Source organism: Frieseomelitta varia, unplaced genomic scaffold (genome assembly GCF_011392965.1).
Source record: "Frieseomelitta varia isolate USP_RPSP 00005682 unplaced genomic scaffold, Fvar_1.2 scaffold_739, whole genome shotgun sequence".
In the NCBI taxonomy this organism is placed as follows: domain Eukaryota; kingdom Metazoa; phylum Arthropoda; class Insecta; order Hymenoptera; family Apidae; genus Frieseomelitta; species Frieseomelitta varia.
Window position 1 is genome coordinate 188415 of NW_025110522.1, and position 19800 is coordinate 208214.

Below are 19800 nucleotides of genomic sequence, written 5' to 3' on the forward strand. Positions count from 1 at the left end.
GGATGGGGTAGATAAAAATAATTTTCAAATAGTGTAGTAGCAAGATCTTGTGACCTTAATATCGTCTGGGAGAGTCTTAACGGGCTATTGTATGAGACGGTATAATGATAGAAGTATAATGCTGTTTCCGAAATGAAAGAAGCGATTTCATTATATAATGCCGAGGGAGCTTGGATAAAAATTATAAAAAGAATTTTTATGGACAAGAATTCTTCCAAAGCAAACTTCGTATTTGATAATATAATTTAATTTTAATATTAATTTTCCAATTAATATAATTTAATCTAATTCAATCTAATATAGTATGTTGGAATTTATTGCTTCGTCTTATTATACAATTCTCTTCTGTGTATAAGCATTTATAAATGAAAACCTACGTGTGCATCAATTTGAAGATTGTAGATTGAAGATTGTAGTAACAACAAAAGGTACGTTTATCATTCGTTGCAAAGAAGAAATTTTTTAATTTTGGTGATTAGTACATGTTCTTTCATGCTAATTTTTGGCAATTTTTAAATACGACCACATCGTGTTTTATCTCTGTGATATCTTGTTATTATCATCCAATGACAATAAAATATTATATTATTATCATAATTATCAGTATCATGCACGTGCAATTAATTAGAATATCTCACGTAAAAATGTCACCTATTCTACACGATTGATATCAGAATTTGGTATTGCATGTCAAAATTTTTGCATTACAAAAAATATATTTACAAATTAATTTAAAACGCAGATGATAAAAAGAAAGAAGTTGTGAAAGATTGCATTTATCTGACTAAAGGCTGAAAGCGAATTTAGATCTTCGGGGTCGCAGAGAAATTCGAAATTTTGAAAATTAAAAATTTCAACGCGAAATTAAGCAGGGGGAGGGGGGGGGGAATTAAAGTAAACTCTCCGCGGGAAATTTTAAATATATCTAATAGCTGACGACAATACTGATTGTAAATGCTGAAAATAAATATGAAATGTAAATATAAAATGTATATAAGACGTACGTACGTATATGATATTAAAATCGTTAAAGACGTACGTACGTGTATGATATTAATATAAATATAAAATATATAATATATATATATAAATATAAAATATAATTTAATATAAATATAAATATAAATATAAATATAAAATATATATAATATATATATATATAAACATAAAATATATAGTATATATATAAACATAAATATAAAGTAAAAAATAAATAAGAAAATAGAAAAAACCATCGATAGTGATATTGGCAACATATGACCGGAGCTATCGTAGTACCTATCCGAAAAATACAGGTTGGTCTTTTATACATTAAAAAAAAAAAAAAAATAGCCGTATTTGCGACATAATCCATGTTGCTAGTATTACCGTATCCTGATCGTTTCAGTTCACAATTTAACTCGCGTGGTCGTTGCATCCTACAACGCGCGCGCATTCGACACTATCACGTTGTGTAAGCGTTTGTTACTAGATATTTACTGCCCCAGGTTACCATCGAATCGTACACTTCCTGCCGTCGAACGCAACGCCCCTCTGAATACTGGTCAACAAAAATTACAGACCTGGTTTACGATACGTAAACGCTATTTTACGTCGATGCGGATAGATTCCGCGTAACCCAGCCATGTCACGTGCGATATCGGGACGAACTTGACTCGAATGCAGCAACAGAACTTTCTGTTTGTTTGGCTTTCGCCTAACTGACTCAGCTCGCATAACTTGGTGCGCGTGTATGCGGTTAAATATTTACAGGATATTTTTATAACGATATCACGTGTATCACGTGTATTGTGCGGAACGTCGACACTGATCTAGCACGATCTGTCAACCTTGAAAGAAATTGAAGAATTAGACGAATATTTTATGAATCCAGGGTGAAATTTGCAAGGTATTTGATACAATATATTAATACTGTGTTTAATAAGATTCGATTACACTTGCCAACATTGGAAGATATTTAAGAAGTGAAAATCTAGAAATTGGAAAGTATTTCGTATAAAATGTTATATACTGTGCTTAATATGATTCGATCATCACGATCATGTCTGACTGAAAGAAATTCAAGAAGAAGAAAAATGTTTTGTAAATCTAGATAACTACAAGGTATTTAATGTCATCTTCGAATGGTGAATGTTGGAGTTGGCAATTATTGAATAGAAAATATTATAATAATATAATATAAATAAAAATATTATAATAATATAATATAAATAAAAATATTATAATAATATAAAATAATATATAATAATATTATAATAATATAATATAAATATTATAAATATAAATTTACTTAAAATACAAATATTATAATATAAATTTATTTAAAATATAAGTATTATAAATATAAATAATATATAAATAATATAAATTTATTTAAAATATAAGTATTATAAATATAAATAATATATAAATAATATATAATATATAAGTAATATAAATATAAATAATATATAAATAATATATAATATATAAGTAATATAAATATAAATAATATATAAATAATATAAATTTATTTAAAATCTAAATACAATAAATATAAATTTATTTAAAATACGAATATTATAATAATACAATATTACTGAATGAAGAATATTATAAAATTATATATCATTTGATACTTTTAAAGGAACATTTACCCTCGTTTAAATCATAATTATTAAACTTCAGTTGAATTAAAAATAGAAAAATACGTAATGAAGAAAAGAAGCAATGTAATAGCAATGTGTTTACAATGTAACGCTCACGCGCCAATGGAAACCAACACTACGTTGCGGTATCAAACGCAACACGGGCATAATTTCATAACGAGCTGGGAGCTCGATCGCCGAAAAATATCCGATACTCACGTCTCGGTGCCGTTGCAGCTGCTCTGGCTCAGATGATTGACGGATGCGGGGGTGTGCAGGTGCGATTGGTCGCGCGAAGGCGTGAGCGCCACCGTGTACGGCAGTTTGAATCTACCCCTGAGCTGGTCCCTCCTCTTCGGCTTGCGGCTTAGGTCGAATTCACTCGCGCCACGATTCACATAAGCCCCTTGAAGCGAGTCGCGGGACGAGCTGAAATACCGCTGCGGCACCGAATACACCTGTAACATATTTGCTGGATTTGTCAACACGTTCGCCTTCATCGACTTTACGAACGTGCACACGCGCACACACATGTTATATAATAATCGGATGCTCGCGTAATTTGCTTCTTTTTTTTTTTTTTTTTTTATCTGCTTTGTTTTTTTTCAATCCACACGAGCCTTCTTCGACTTCGTGATTAGAAATAAAATCTCGATAGTGTGATTATTATTAGATAAATTAATTTAATAAGCAGAAATTTACTCTCCGCTGTTGAATGTTAAAGCAGGCACTTTCGATATTCGTATATACAGGGTGTTCCGTCATTTCGTGGTTCAGCGGCTGCATGTCGAAGAGAAGGAATAAAATTTTTGAAGCCTTTGTTTTCGAGAAAAACGAATTTGAAAATTTAAATTTCTAATTCTAGACGTGACAGGAAAGAATAACCGGCAGAAGGTTACTCTACGCGCAAAGATAAGTAAAAAAACGTACGATGAAATTTTTTTCGTCTTCGAGAAAATCGAGTTTGAAGATTGATCAGGTACGCGTGCACTTAAAATAATTTTTCAAAGTTTATTTTCTTTCACTTTAAACGAAAAAATCTTTATTCTACTCTTTTTTAATAAATATTCTCGTCGCGATCATTTGCAACGTGTTTGGTATGGAATTGGCTAAATTTAAGTATAGTTGATGAATTTTCAAACTCGATTTTCTCGAAATGGAAAGTTTCAATGAAAAAGTTTTATTTTTTTCTGTTTCGACACATTTTTATACGTTTTACATAATACATCACCTTGTATAATACATTTTGTATGTTTCAATATTTATGGAAATACTGATTTGCCATAAAAAATATAGAAAATTAGAATTATTTTTTAAAATTTACATTCAGGCTGTCCTTTCGTAGAAGATAAATTCATAGCAGAAAGTCTTATTTTTTGAAATGTTGAATATCAATTAGATAAATATAAATTTCTCGTAATTATATAAATTATATAAAGTTTTCATAATTCGAGTAAAATTTCTGGATATGTTATTTGTGTCTAATTAAATAACTATAAACAACATATACTAAACAAAACTACACTAAACTAAACATACACTAATGTATTGTAAACATTAATCGTGACAAAAAAAATTTAGCTACAAGTCTTAAAAAAATATTCTTTGGTGAAGCAATTCTTTAAAAAAGACTACATATTCAATATTTACAGTTTTTTTTTTTTTTATAGATTTCGTCATTTTCACAGAAACTTTCAACAGATTCTGAATGCTGCTATAAGCCAAGTTAGATTCAGAATTTAAAAGTTAGTACGTCACGTATAACAATTAATTCTGCAATTGATCAAAGTATGATCCTTCTACAAACAAAATGAAAACAAAATTTATAATCCTAGTTATAATTCAGATTTTTGGGGATTTTCTATCAAAAAAGGAGATCGTACGAAAGTTGTAATAACCTTTGGAAACACTGATGCGATCAATTGCGGAAGTTTGATGTCATGAATTGTAAAATCCTTAGTGTTACATTACATTTGCAAATCTCTTCAAAATGTAAATGTAGACGTCAAGGAGGAAACTCTGAAGGAAGTCCCAGAGTATGAATTCTGAATGTTTGTGGAGAAGAATCGTGTGAAATTTAACAAAAATAAATGGTAAGAACGTTTGGACAATGATGGATGAGTTTTAGTTGTTGCTCAGAATAAGTCTCATTTTTGCTAGGGAAGATGAAAGTTTGTAACGTTGGAATGAGCGTGGATGTCGAAATTGGAAAATTATTCAGTTCGGTGATTGATCGAGCGGATCTGTAATGAATCAAGAAAATGGACGGCGATGGTGAGAAGTTTGATTTGAAAGCATTTTGTGCGAAAGATAATGTAATCTTGCAATAGGTAGAAATTGAAACCTTTAACATATTATTGCAATGTATGTAAAATATTTGTTTTCATCAAGAATTCATTACCACTTTCTTTTCCTATTATTTAATAGACATTTCTTTAAAATGATAATGCACCGTCTGGAATTTAAATTATTTAGTTACTTTAACAAATTTAAATCATTTATTTGTTACTTTAACTGTTGATAAATGAGAGTGATGTTAAATATATACTGATATAATTAATCAGAAAGGGACAAAAATTATATTTTTTTATTTTCCTTCTGTGTATAAAAGAAATATATACTGATGAAATTAATCAAAAAGGAACAAAAATTATATTTTTCTATTTTCCTTCTCTGTATAAAAGAAATATATACTGATGAAATTAATCAAAAAGGGACAAAAATTATATTTTTCTATTTTCCTTCTGTGTATAAGAGAAATATATACTGACAAAATTAATCAAAAAGGGACAAAAGTTATATTTTTCTATTTTCCTTAGTTCAGATTTATATTACAAAACAATAAATTAGACAATTTTTATAAAAAATTATAAATTCATCATTTTAATCATTCTGGTAGGTTCAGAATTTTCTTTACTCAGGATAATATAGTAGTTGCAAGAAGTATTTGTACCTACTTTTCTTTCCTAATGAAGCACTTTTTCATCAGATTCTACTTTTCATTTTCGTAACATCAAGATTTTATAGACGTGTCAAAGTATTACTAAATTTAGTACAGCTGAACATAGTCGACCAGTGTATGAGTTTTGTGATAAATTTTGTGAAACACTATGTATATAAGATTCGTGAATTTTGAATCTTGAAAAATCGGTGAAATTTAAATTGAACTAATTGTTGTACTACCTGATAATACTGTGGATCGTCTTTATAAATTGTAATTTCATTACAATTATAAATTTTAATTGTAAATTTGTAAATGAACAAGGAATACAAAGGATAATCTATAAATTATAATCAACAAATGGAAAGTTATTGGTAAGTTATCGTAATATAAAAAATAATTCAGACAAAGGGTGATCTACTCATAATCTGGTGTAATGTAAATAATTTTCCTATATTAGATGAACACGTAGAGATCTTCCAGTGGATGGAAAAAGTATTGCCACATCTAGTTCTCTCGCAATATTTTTGTGAAACGAATAATGCATTAACAAAATCTGCTTCCATAGATTGCTTACCACATGTAAAAGTAACATGCACACTAGCAACTTTCAATAAATTATACAATAACGATACAAGTAATATAAACACTCGAGAGAATCAAATATAAGACATTTTTAATAGTACTAATTTTAATATTAACAATAATAATAATAATTTTCCGAATGTTAACGCGATATCATTTTCTAACGTTCCAGTACTTTCATTTTTCTAATAATCTCGTCATTAACCACTTTCGCTGGCAATTGATTGCGGACCGTAACGAGTGACCGAACCGTACACGATAATTCGTCGCTTTCTCTTTGAACTCGTCGGTATAATAATATCACTGGACAGAAATTATCGAGAAGTAACAAACTTATCATTTGTTTCGTTATACTTAAATATCCTTAAAACTGCGAAAATATTGCAATTTTAGGACAAAAAGTTCTCGACGTGCGTGGCACGTTATTCCAGCGCAAGAGGTTAAGCATCTGAAATGGCAAGCAAGTCGATACTTTCTTGACACTCTTGAAATTTCTATACCTCTCGTATTACTATCGTACAACTCATTATCATTATGTGCATGTTACTTTTGAACGTAGTGAACGCAAACAGATAGTTTCACGACGATCTCGCCAAGAAGGAAACTCGTGCCAATATTTTTTTCTGACCCATCGATATGAGATTGACATACATGTTCCTCGATGCTCGAAATTCCAATAAGTAGCACAGTTTCGTTCTTTAAGACCCTGCACGGTCAGTACGTAACGATTGATCGAAGATCCAACAGTTTTAAACAAAGCGAATCCGAGAAACCAGGGGATCGAAGTCAAATGGGTTCCTCGAGGGAAAGTTAGAGTGGCCGTTTCGAGAGGCTGATATAGACAATTTATTTGATTAAGAGCGGACTTCCGTCGTGTCTTTCTTTTTGTCAGGTCTCTCTGTTTAAATTCTTCTTCGTTTTTTTCCTTTTTTTTTTTTTTTTATTCATTCCTTCTGTCCCTCGTTTCTTTCTCCTTTCTCCTCCTCTTCCTTTTCTCTCGCTGCTCCTCGTTTGGAATGAAAATTGTTTCTTCTCTCAGTGATTACCCAGATTCCGACTTGGACACTGCTTTTTGTGTAACTCTCGTGCGGACAATGGAGGGATCGTCTTGGTTGACACAATGGCACTGGCGAAGGAAATTAAGAGACAATACGATGCTCGAAAAGAATGGAAGGAAAAAGAGTACGGAGATGACACGGTCGGGCGAGGCATCCGAATGAAATCGCGTAGCTAAAGGTCAATCCGAGATTCGAAGGATCTCCGAGTACAATGTGACAAAAGTGAAAATGTTCGAATTGACGGGGCTTCATTTTCAACAAAAGAATTTTAATGAACAGCCGCGTTAAATATAGAAATGAATTTGCATCGAAGAAACTCGAGAAAAAAAAGGTGGAACATGACAGGATTATTCCTTCTTTTCAGTTCAGATTTTATACCAGTGTAAAGTTCCTTTAATTTAAACGTGATAAAGTAAGTATTTCAGGGATTTCTTTATCACGTAAGAAGTAATTAAGAATTTTCTTAATAAAGAAAAAATATGGTTGAGACTAATATATTACTCTTTAATGAAACAATCAATGCGTAATTTTACACAAGTTTAAAATTGTTTTTAAAATGTTTAAAAATGAGTTCAACGAATGTAACTTTGACTTGAATGTACTGTTTACTGAAGTAGATTTTTGTTCAACAATTTTGATACGTATGGATCATTTAAATTGTACTGAAAATTTTACTAAAAACAAATAATTACAAATATTTAGAAATATTCTATTGTTGAAATAATTTTTAGTACTTCACTTACAAATGTCTAACTAAATAGGAATATTTAAATTAAAAGAAAAGCAACGTATCAGCTTGGAAATATATAAAAAAGAAATTTATTAACAATTACAATGTTATTTCGAATAAAAGTATTTAATTCAGAAATTAATTTTCCAAATATAAAGAAATAATCGTGTTTTATTGATTGATCGTCCAATGTTTGAATAATTTCCACTGTTACTTTATTTATAAAGCAATATTTTTGTCTAAAAAGATGTCTATATGCAAGATGATTTGTATATATGCACAAACAACATTATATTTAAATTTGTAAAAATGTATAAAAATTATAATAAACGACACAGATTTAAATATCGGAAAATTAAAGATTAATAACAGAAATATGAAAGCGTTCTTTAACAATTTTCGACATTAAAAGATAATGCTAAATCCTAATCAGTTACGCAATGAAAAACAACACGCAGACACAGATTAAAAAAAAAAAAAAAATAATTAATCAACGACAACAAATACGAAGAAATTAACAAATCACGAGCAACGTGAAAACCACGACAGTGATTTAACATTTGTATAATGATTGGTATATTTACTACTAAAGAACACAATTGTCTTTGACGTTTGATCAACTGAAAATTAAATCGGACAAACTCAAGAAAATGTCGAGTTCAATTTAACTTTAATTCAACGAGCTACATCATTCCTACGACGTAATTAGCGAGCACGTAACTGCACTATTAATTACTAGACCGGAAACGAGTAAATATCAAACAATAAATAAATTCCACGGCCCGCTGTCATTAGAGCAGTTGTTTCCCACGTCGAGTTGCAAATATACATGTGGTTTTAACGCTGCTGCGGTTGCACGTGTTTTCATGTAGGAGTACAATCTAGTCGCGTGTGCATAAATGGCCCCCATAACGTCAAATAAATCGCGAATACCGCGTGTCGGGAACACTAACGGACGATGGAGCGTTTATTCGAAGCAAATGCTCTCGCGATATTTCTCCCATCGACACGATAAACAGATTCTGCACGCGTTCACGTCTTATGAGAAAGATAAAAAAAAGGATCGTCAACGAAAATTCGCAAGTATGTTTTCATAAACGAATTTTGAGTATATTATTCTCGAGGAGATCGCGTTAACGTAAGTATTGTGTAAGAAAACGTGTGTATTTCATATTATTAAATTTTATTAAAATTAATATACCTTAAATTTTTGATTAACTTCTGCAACTCATTTTATTAATTTATTAATTTTATTAGAATTAATATAACTTAAATTTTTTATTAACTTCTGCAACTTATATCTGTTGCATCGAATTTTTATGCAGCATTGAAGGAAAGAAAGAAAGTATTAATTAGTCATTTTTATATTAATTTTCTTTTTGTCAATACCAATATCAACCTATCGTGAAATGTATATTGCGTCTGTTGATTGCTTTTGTTGAACATTTTATAAAAATTACGTCTCATAGGAAATGATATTCATTTGCTTGAGCTGCTTTGAATACGCATCTTCGAAAAGATGATAAATTGAATGAATAATTGTAATATAATGATTCGAAGGCAATTCAATGTGAAAACGATCATTATCTGTAACGCTGACGACATATCTTGTTGTCAGAAATGTCAAAAATATGTTAGAAAAATAAATGTTACAAAGCCTCGTCTTTCTACTTGTACATATGTACGTGCTGTAAATTATTATAACACTTCATAAGAAAAATGTGTCAAATTGACAAAAGAAACGAATGAGAGTTAAACACTCTGTTATTAAACTGACACGAACTCTACTATTAAAAATACAAAATTTATTATCAATTAATTATAAATTATTGAACACACGATCTAAATAAAAAAAAATCACACTATTATTAAATTCCACACAAAGTTTACTAAAAACATGTTTAAATATTACAAATTATTAATGGTTACTACTATTAATAGGTACACTAGTGTATAGTACATTATTAGTAGTGTACAAACTATTAAACACATAGTTTAAATATCAATTAATACAAACTGTTAAATACATTGTTAACGAAAAACCAGACTGTTACTAAATTGACACGAAGTTTATTATTAAACAATATTATCGATCAATCAATATAAACTATTAAACACATAACTCAATGAAAAGCCACGCTATTATTAAACTGACACGAAGTACTATTTAAATTTTTAAATTTAGTTTACTATTTAAAAAATATAAAGCTTATTATCAATCAATATAAGCAATATAAGCAAAAATTAATAAATATATATATATATAATATATAAATATTAACATATATATAATATATTAATTTTATAAATTATATAAATATATATATATATAATATAAATATTAACATATATATAATATATTAATTATATAAATTATATAAATATATATAATATAAATATTAACATATATATAATATATAAATTATATAAATTATATAAATATATATATAATATAAATATTAACATATATATAATATATTAATTATATAAATTATATAAATATATATATAATATATAAATTATATAAATATATATATAATATATAAATTATATAAATTATCTAAATATATAGATAAACCATAATTAATATAAATCAATTAACATAATGATTGACAATATTATTATCAATTAAACACGACATCGAAACGAAAAACCACGCTACTGTTAAACCGTCAGAAACCATGAAGTTTATTATCAATTAACACACTCTCGATCTGAACGAGAAGCCACACGATTGTTGAATTGATCCTCATTCACGGAACACGCATCGAAATTGATCCCGTATGTAGAATGAATTAGACGTATGTACATTGTAACGTAATTAGTAACAAGCAACAACTAGCGGCAACGAATGAAACTCTCTCCGATGATAGATGAACTGGCAACGAGCGACGAGTATATTGTACTGACCTGCTGTTGCTGATGATAATAATGATGCGTAGGCGTGTGGCGGCTCATGCATTTACTGCTGACCAGTTCCAAGAGACTCTGCCTGGAAGGTATCGCACCCCTCGACACGTTGTCCGCGCTCTTCGTGTCCTCTTCTTTCTCCCTTCTGATCATCGTCTTCCCATCGAACATCCTCCCTTGCTTGTCCTCGCGGTACTTCTCACCCCCGCAGCTCAGAGCGGAGGCGGAACCGCCGCTGTACCGGTCTCTACCCCCGCCGCCACTTCCTGTGATTATGACTGCAAACGACAAACGATATTTCCTTTTTAGAATTGTGATTATAGTATTAATTATTAACATATATGTATTATTAATTATTATTTAATAATTATTATACAATTTATTGTTATATATTATTATATACATTATTAATTATTATTTATTAATTATCAATTATAATTAGAAAAATTTTTACAATTTATTTCGTTTTTCAAAGATTACTATATTATATAAATTACTATATTATACAAGATATAATATAGTAGATACTATAAATTACTATATTATACAAGATATAATATAGTAGATACTATAAATTACTATATTATACAAGATATAATATAGTAAATACTATATTATATAAGATATACTATATTAAAGATTACTATATTATATAAATTACTATATTATACAAGATATAATATAGTAGAGACCATATTATATAAGATATACTATATTAAAAATTACTGTATTATATAATTATTATATATATAATTATTAGAAAAAAATTTTACTCGCTATATTATATAAATTACTATATTATACAAGATATAATATAGTAGATACTATAAATTACTATATTATACAAGATATAATATAGTAGATATTATAAATTACTATATTATACAAGATATAATATAGTAGATACTATATTACATAATTATTATATATATAATTATTAGAACAAAATTTTACTTACTATATTATATAAATTACTACATTATACAAGATTTAATATAGTAGATGCTATATTATATAAGATATACTATATTAAAGATTATTATATTATATAATTATTATATATATAATTATTAGAAAAAAATTTTTTTAATTATTAAAAATAAGATATGATGATAAACATATTTATAATATATTAATAATTAAATATATAATATTTTCGATAGAACAGAAGAGAAAAAGGAAAGAAAAGATAAGAGCAGTCGATTGCATTACATTTGATAGAAAGTGTCGTTAAACATCGTATAGCTACGGCGAGATCGATGTCAGGCATTCAATTTCCTGGTTCGACGAGCAAGGTAATAATTAGCAGCATTTGAAAATGAAACACGAAGGGGGTAATTTATAATGTGACTGATAGAGGGTGAATGACAGTGAATGTCAGTTCTCTGTTAGTTTTGGAGAGAAAGGAAAATATTCGATTCATCAAACAGAAATATCTCCTTTCGGTTTATTATTTGACATATTCTGTCATTGAAGTTAACAATTAACAATTTTCTATCTTTTTCTTGTAATGAATAGTAAACTAGTGGCTCACGAAAATATTCGAACCAGAGCAAATATAGAACAATAGAAGAACTGATTTATACATATATAAAACGTTTGAAAAATTAACACGTTGATTGTTGAAAAACAGTTTAAAAACTGTGGTATTTAGAAATATTATTGTTATGTCTATGACACAAATGTCATTATCAAAAATGACGTGGAATAAATAACCTTTAAACAATTTTCCATTTCAGTGAAGTCTCTGAAATAAAACGAGAAATCATTTCGACTTTGATATTAATTTGAATTTTATATATATATAAATATTGCGCGTTACGTATATACATTTGAGACATGACGAATTTACAAATCACTATTATATTTCATGCAAATATTATTACTATTGTTATGTATTACGTACGTTATTGTAAACATTAATATTAATTTTTAAACACTGTAAGTTACGTATGTACATTTGTGACATGACGAATTTACAAATCACTATTAAATTATACACAAATATTATTACTATTATTATGTATTACATACGTTATTGTAAACATTAATACACGCAGGAAAGTCAGAAACGTGTCTATGCGTGAGAAACAAAACTAAAAAACCAATGTTTCAATATTAATATTAATGTGCAAGAAAAACAATAATCGAAGTCAAATTACCAAGAGCCATCAAATTACCATAAAAATTAATTTATGGACATCGAAAAATCAATCAAATCGTTTCTAAGATTCAACGGAGAAGAAACAGATGTACGAAGAGTCCATCCAATGTGTTTGCGCTCTCGGGAAGCTTCAGACGCGTTGTAAACCCTCGACTCAGTGGACGAGCAATTCGTGAACACGAAGATCATTTCCCCTTGGGTCTAATACTTCCGTTAACCCACAGCGCTACCTTCCTAACCGTCTAGTTATCAAAGTGGACAGACTGTCGGGAGGATCTTAGGGCAGACTACCGTGTCGGGTGTTGACCTCAGCTGTGTCACCGCTTGCATCTCGAAATTGCTTAGGAACTACGATACAGCAATGAGATTCCAATCATATTCTAAACAGATTCAATGCGGAGTTGGATCGGACGAGCAACAGGCTCGCTGGGACGCAGTCCGAGGCTCGAGCTGCTGGCTATAACTTTCGAGGATACGCGAGGAACAACTTTGTGAAAATATTTGACGAGAAATGAAATCAAACATTGGTGATGGTTTTTTTACGAGTACACAGTTACTCTTATTGACATTTGGACGTTAAATATTTAAATTATTATCATTTTGTAGGAAAAATTATTAAAATTATTTAATGATAAATTATTATAATTTTGTAGGAAGAATTACTGAAATTATTTAATGATAAATTATTATAATTTTGTAGGAAAGATTATTAAAATTATTTAATGATAAATTATTATAATTCTGTAGGAAGAATTATTAAAATTATTTAATAAATTATAAAATAAATTATAATAAATTATAATAAAAAAATATTAAATATATAAATTAATAATATATATAATAAAATAAAAAAATTACAATAAATTATTATAATTTTGTAGGAAAAATTATTAAAATTTTTTAATGATAAATTATTATAATTCTGTAGGAAGAATTATTAAAATTATTTAATAATAAATTATTACAATTTTGTAGGAAAAATTATTTAATGATAAATTACTATAATTTTGTAGGAAGAATTATTAAAATTATTTAATAATAAATTATTACAATTTTGTAGGAAGAATTATTAAAATTATTTAATGATAAATTATTATAATTCTGTAGGAAGAATTATTAAAATTATTTAATAAATTATAAAATAAATTATAATAAATTATAATAAAAAAATATTAAATAAATAAATTAATATTATATATTAATATAATAAAATAAAAAAATTATAATAAATTATTATAACTCTTAGGAAGAATTATTAAAATTATTTAATAATAAATTAATTTTGTAGGAAAGAAAATCGTACGGGAATAAATCTAAACTTGATTTAAAGTTTGAAGTCTCTACTTTCAAAATACATATACTTCATTTCATCAAGATCTTTATTATTTTATTCTAAGATTATTATTGTACGATTTCTATTTATACAATTACAACAGTTTCAATAGTGTTAAAATATTAATGGCAGTCACCGTACAACAATATTTGATTTTTAATTTAGATTATTATGTTATACTAATTGAAACATATAATTTTAAAATTACTGCATGTAATGCTGTATGCAAGGTGTGCAATAATATTTTATTTAGTCATATTGAATTAATTGTTTTTTTAATATATTGAAACTTTTATAATATATTGCTTTAGTTTAAAAATGTGAGTTTTATTTGTCCAATGCTCGTAGTTTTGAACATAAGAAACAATAATTCAATTTGGAGAGTAAAACAAGAAAATTGCGTTAATTCTATATAAATTACTAATATATTATATATATATATATACACACACGTGTGTGTGTGTGTGTCTAAAAAATTAAAATAAAGTTGATGTAACTTAATTATCTAAATTTATTTGCAACGTTTAAATTTCATCATTTTCTTTTATTGCTTCATAAGCAAAAAACTGGTTGCATTAAGCGAATGAAATTTATGTCTTTAATAATTACAAGAGTATTAATGTACTAAAAAACAATTTAATAGACTTATCATAAAAAAAGAATATGTAGTATAATAATCTTTTGAGTATTATCCTTTTGACTGTTATCCTTTCCATATTATTATTATAAAAAGTTATTCTAGGTTTTTATTTGAAATAAAGACGAGGAATAAGAATTTTAGATCAAGAAACATTTCAACCATTTCTATTATTTTTATTTCAAGAATAACACAAGAAAATTAATTCTGTACTTAAGATCAAACAAAAGATTTTCAAATAATTCTCCATATAAAATGTAACTGAATTATTTTACAATGCAAAAATTTATATTTTTTGTACCCATATTTGTACCCATATCATAAATGACACTGTGAAAACAGTTCTGACACAAGCATATATAAACAATTATTCTAAAATACAAGTGAACCTGTTTAAATTTCAGTTGTTATTCGCAGTTTTATTTCAACGAATCAGATTATTGAAACAGATTATTTGCAATTCATTCATTTGACACAAGATGCAACTACTTTCCAAATGAGACTAATTAAGTAATAGAAATAGATTTATTATTCATTTTCCATATCGAAGCATATTTGAAGATATACGTCTCTCTGGATTCATTTTCAAATCACGTTCATCTCGAAACTTGTCTTGGCACCGTGTATCATTTTCAAAATAATTTTTCCAAAATGTTCACTCCGAAAATTTTGATTTCCAGGGGAACGAATTTACACGGCGACTGGTACAATCGACAATGTTTCTCTTTAGCAAGGCAAAGGGAGGATCAAGCTACATAGCAGCGACACGTAACTGTCTGCATTCTTGCAACTTTGATGGGGAACAGTGTTATTCTCGAAAGTTTATCGTCACGCCTTGTGTGCACGAACCTTTATACAAGTTCTCGCAGCTGAAATTCCTCAACTAGCTGTAACTTTCGTTCATTCGTCACGCAAGTCATAGAAAGTTCGTTGGCCCATGATTATAAACAAATTATAATTAGGAAATGTCGATCTTCAACAAGAAACTACGTAGATATTGTAAATAAAATCACGCGCAGCTGTTTGTAATTAATTATTTAATTTTTAAAGTCAAACCAGTTGAGTGAAATTTAATTTTCTCGAAGCGAATGTCACTGTGACACGTGGGAAGATATTTTCGCGCATAATTTTAATAACGTTTAAAGTATAATGTATAATTTAGGATATAAATATTTGAAATTCAGAGCTTGATGTGTACAAATAATTCTCGGTTGTTTGTCAAATAATTGCGAATAATTAGAAAATTTCTAAAACACAGAAAGATAATCATTTCTTCCTTTAGTTTTATCCTGAAATTTATTTTGAAACGTTTGGTAACGTATAACACACGTCTAATTCTACTTTCTGAATTTAAGTGACTTTAAGCAACAAAGTTTTTATATCATAAAATAAATAAATGGGAAAGTAATACGAACTGCTATAAATTGGTAGCAGTTGGTCAGTTGGATTATTTTGGAAAAAAATTCAGTCGTCGATCGATTCCTTGCCCAACCTTGCTAATTTTATTCCATAAAATCTGTAGCTCCTTCTGTTTCGAGTTATTAGAGTAGAAAAAAAGAAAAAAAACACCGTGTTTAAATTTTGCAGCAAGAGTAGAAACTTCAATTTAGCTCTGACTCATCATATAACGAAAAAGAGAAAGAAACATGACAAAGAAAATTGAAAATAAAATTTTGAAACATCTGCGCGCAAACATTTCCTCTTTTCCCATTTTGAAATTACAATTTCGTTACTAAAAAAAAAAAAAAAAAAAGAAACGATACGTGGTATCGTTTTGCGTTTAAATGTTTCCAATCTTTTAATCCCATATTTATTTGCCGAAAAAGGAGGATTGGAATTTATTGAAAATTGTAGATCCGATATACTGTTCATGCATACTTCGTGGTTGAAGTATTTAATATTTGAGTTTCGTCGTCGATGGAAATATTTTAAAATTCGCATTTGACACGTGCGTCTATTGTTCGAAGATCAATAAAAATGGCACACTGAAATTAATGTAGTACGAAGTATTGGATTTTTATAAAATGTGCAATAAAAGTGCAACGTTTCGTTTTTTTTCTTTCAAAAAGGAAACATTGTCAATAAACGTCAAATTTCATTTTATATTTATTTATATTTATCTATGTTATTACCAAGTGTATAAATATACCAATACTACTGTTTCTAAAAAATTTCTTACACTATTTGAAAGTATAGACAAAATTATAAGCTTGTCCTTTTTTTTTTCATTATTTAAAGTTGCATCAAATAGTTGTGTGTGGATTGTCAGCGACTTGGAGTGAAATCTTGCAATTTATTAGAATGGTTAGACTTACTTAGAACGTGTGTTAGTTTTAGTACTGATTCTTCGTTCAGTTCATGTCTATATTTCTTGCACTGGACAATAATTGTTCCACTGTTAACTGGACTTTGCATAAATCACAAATTGAGGGATTACTGTCGTAATTTAGCAAAAAAAGAAAAAAAAAGAAAATCATAGAAGAAACTCGAACAGGACATTTATTTAATTTTATTGATCCTTTTCTCTTCTTCATTGAGTAATATTTCGCACATGATTATAATAATAATAATAATATGTATAATATATAATATAATAATCATGTGTGAAATATTATTATTATAATATTATATATTATATTATATTAATTATAAAATAATAATATATATTAATTATATTATACATATAATATATATAATATTATAATAATATTTCACATATGATTATTATAATAATAATACATATAATAATATATGTATATATTATAATACAACACAATAATAATAATTTCGCACATGATTATAATATAATAATAATAATTTGTTTCCAGTCTTCGTTAAATAACATGATGAAACAAGTATGGCGCCTGTATCTTTCAACAGAAATTGCTTGTAAGTTATTATCCTGCTTCCAGCGTAATAATAATTGCGGCAGCAATATTATTTTGCACTCGTGAAGTTTCGCGAATGGTAAATTGTTGGTTCACAGGGAAATAAATCCGCCGCGTGATGCAAAGTCGGCGAGATAACAGAAATTGTGGAGAGAACGAAGCTTCTATTTCTACAATGTAATATTTCAGATGCTTCTACGATTCTTGCGTTCTGCACTCACTACTTTTATTATTGGTATTTCGTTAGAATGCGGATGGTGTCAAGCATTTAACGACAAAACGTTTAATTGCAAGAGGATGAAGAAAACGAAAGGTAAGATCGTCGTCTATGATCATTCACTGTTCTAAGCAATTCACTAATAATTTAATTACTTCACTTAATTACTTCAACTTACTTTGCTTTACTAGCTAATTTGATTACAATTTAATTAATTTATTTTAATTCGATTTGAAATTTAATTTATTTATTCTTTTACTTAAGTTGTTTAATTGATTACGATGATAACGAAGTTACTTACTATTCTAAATAATAGAAGTTCCTAATCTGCACGAAATGTTTGAGCAACATTATATTTCCTTTCGCTAATTTATGCTTCTATTTATTCAAACGAATACCTAAATGATTTTCTTTCGAATGATTCTTTGGCTGTTTAGCTATCAAACGAAGTAATTTTCGTATTTTATTAAAAATACAATGTACTGATAATTTCTTCACTACATTTCAAATGTGTGGTAACAAAGGATAATATTTTGTGCTTCCAACAGAACGGTTCTTCAAATGTTGCAAAGTTGCAAATGAAAATAGCCTCTCAGGAGTATTATACTTTACAAATATTTGTTTCGTTAATGTATGGCCACGAAGCGTGTCTAAAGGTTTCTTCAATCGTCGTAAAAAAAATCGAGCGATACTCATTTCAACTTGGGTCTGTAAATAAGCGTAGCTGCAGAATAAGAAATAGTAAACGCAAACATTATACTTGGTGAGAAAGTTACCAGTTATTTCTATCCAAATCAAATAACAAACAAAGATCCTGGCAAGTACCAAATAATATACTTCGCGAAACAACGTATCGATCATTCAATTAGAAGTAAATTAACCTTTTGCGCTGGAATGAACCTTTTTTTGTTCCAAACTGCGACAATCTCTCAGTTTCAAGTGTAATATAAATGTAACCCAGGCAAAACGAGTGATAAGTTTATTGCTTCTTAATCATTTCTGTCCAATATCATACCGGCGAGGATATTCTAAAGAAAAAGAAAGCGACGAATTGTCGTGGACGGGTTCGGTCGCTCGTTATGGTCCGCGGACCAGTTGCCACAGCAAAGGGTGTTGAATTGAACTTTCACATACTTATTCATATATACGTAATAATTTCGTTTAGTTTACAAATAGATTGTTGTCTGAGATAATTTTAAAAAGTGAAATAAATCTGAAACAAAGCAACAGTTAGATGACAATGTTCTGCGTGAAAGCGAGGCCAGCCACTCAAAAAAAATGAGGTGACTCGTTATTTCGAACAGCCAGGTTTCTTTTCGTCTCTGCGTGTCGAGCGAAACTTTGCCAGGGCAGTTGCCAGATATGATAATTAAATAATACTGTTGGCCACTGTCGCGTCCAACCTTCTTTCAGAACAGTCAGTGCCCCAAAGTCTTGCGGCAGCTTTAATTCGCGGCTATTAAAACGAGGGATGATTCTGGCGCGCCTGTCGTATTGATCCGAAGCCCAGAGTCGAAACACCGACTCGAAATACCGCAATGGGAGGGGGAAAAGAAAAAAGAAAAGCGACAGAATTCTCGGAGCTGGCCGACTGTTGACTATCCGAAAGCGAGAACCCGACTAATTGGACCGACGAGAACGTTTGAACTCCGGTACTTGCCGACCAATTATTTGTCGAACTTCATCGGAGAGGGAGAAACACAACCGGTC

General features: G+C 28.6%; 1 protein-coding gene across 1 annotated transcript in view; it reads right to left on the reverse strand.

The window, feature by feature from the left end:
• The window catches only part of LOC122535577 (cyclic nucleotide-gated cation channel alpha-3-like), a gene marked incomplete at its 5' end in the record, with an annotated part of 194577 nt that extends 183448 nt beyond the window's left edge, over positions 1–11129 (reverse strand). The window contains 2 exons of the mRNA XM_043667241.1: positions 2847–3085; positions 10852–11129. Of these exons, the coding sequence (XP_043523176.1) occupies positions 2847–3085; positions 10852–11129 (517 nt within the window). The remainder of the gene's footprint in view (positions 1–2846; positions 3086–10851) is intronic.
• Between the last annotated feature and the right edge of the window lie 8671 nt (positions 11130–19800).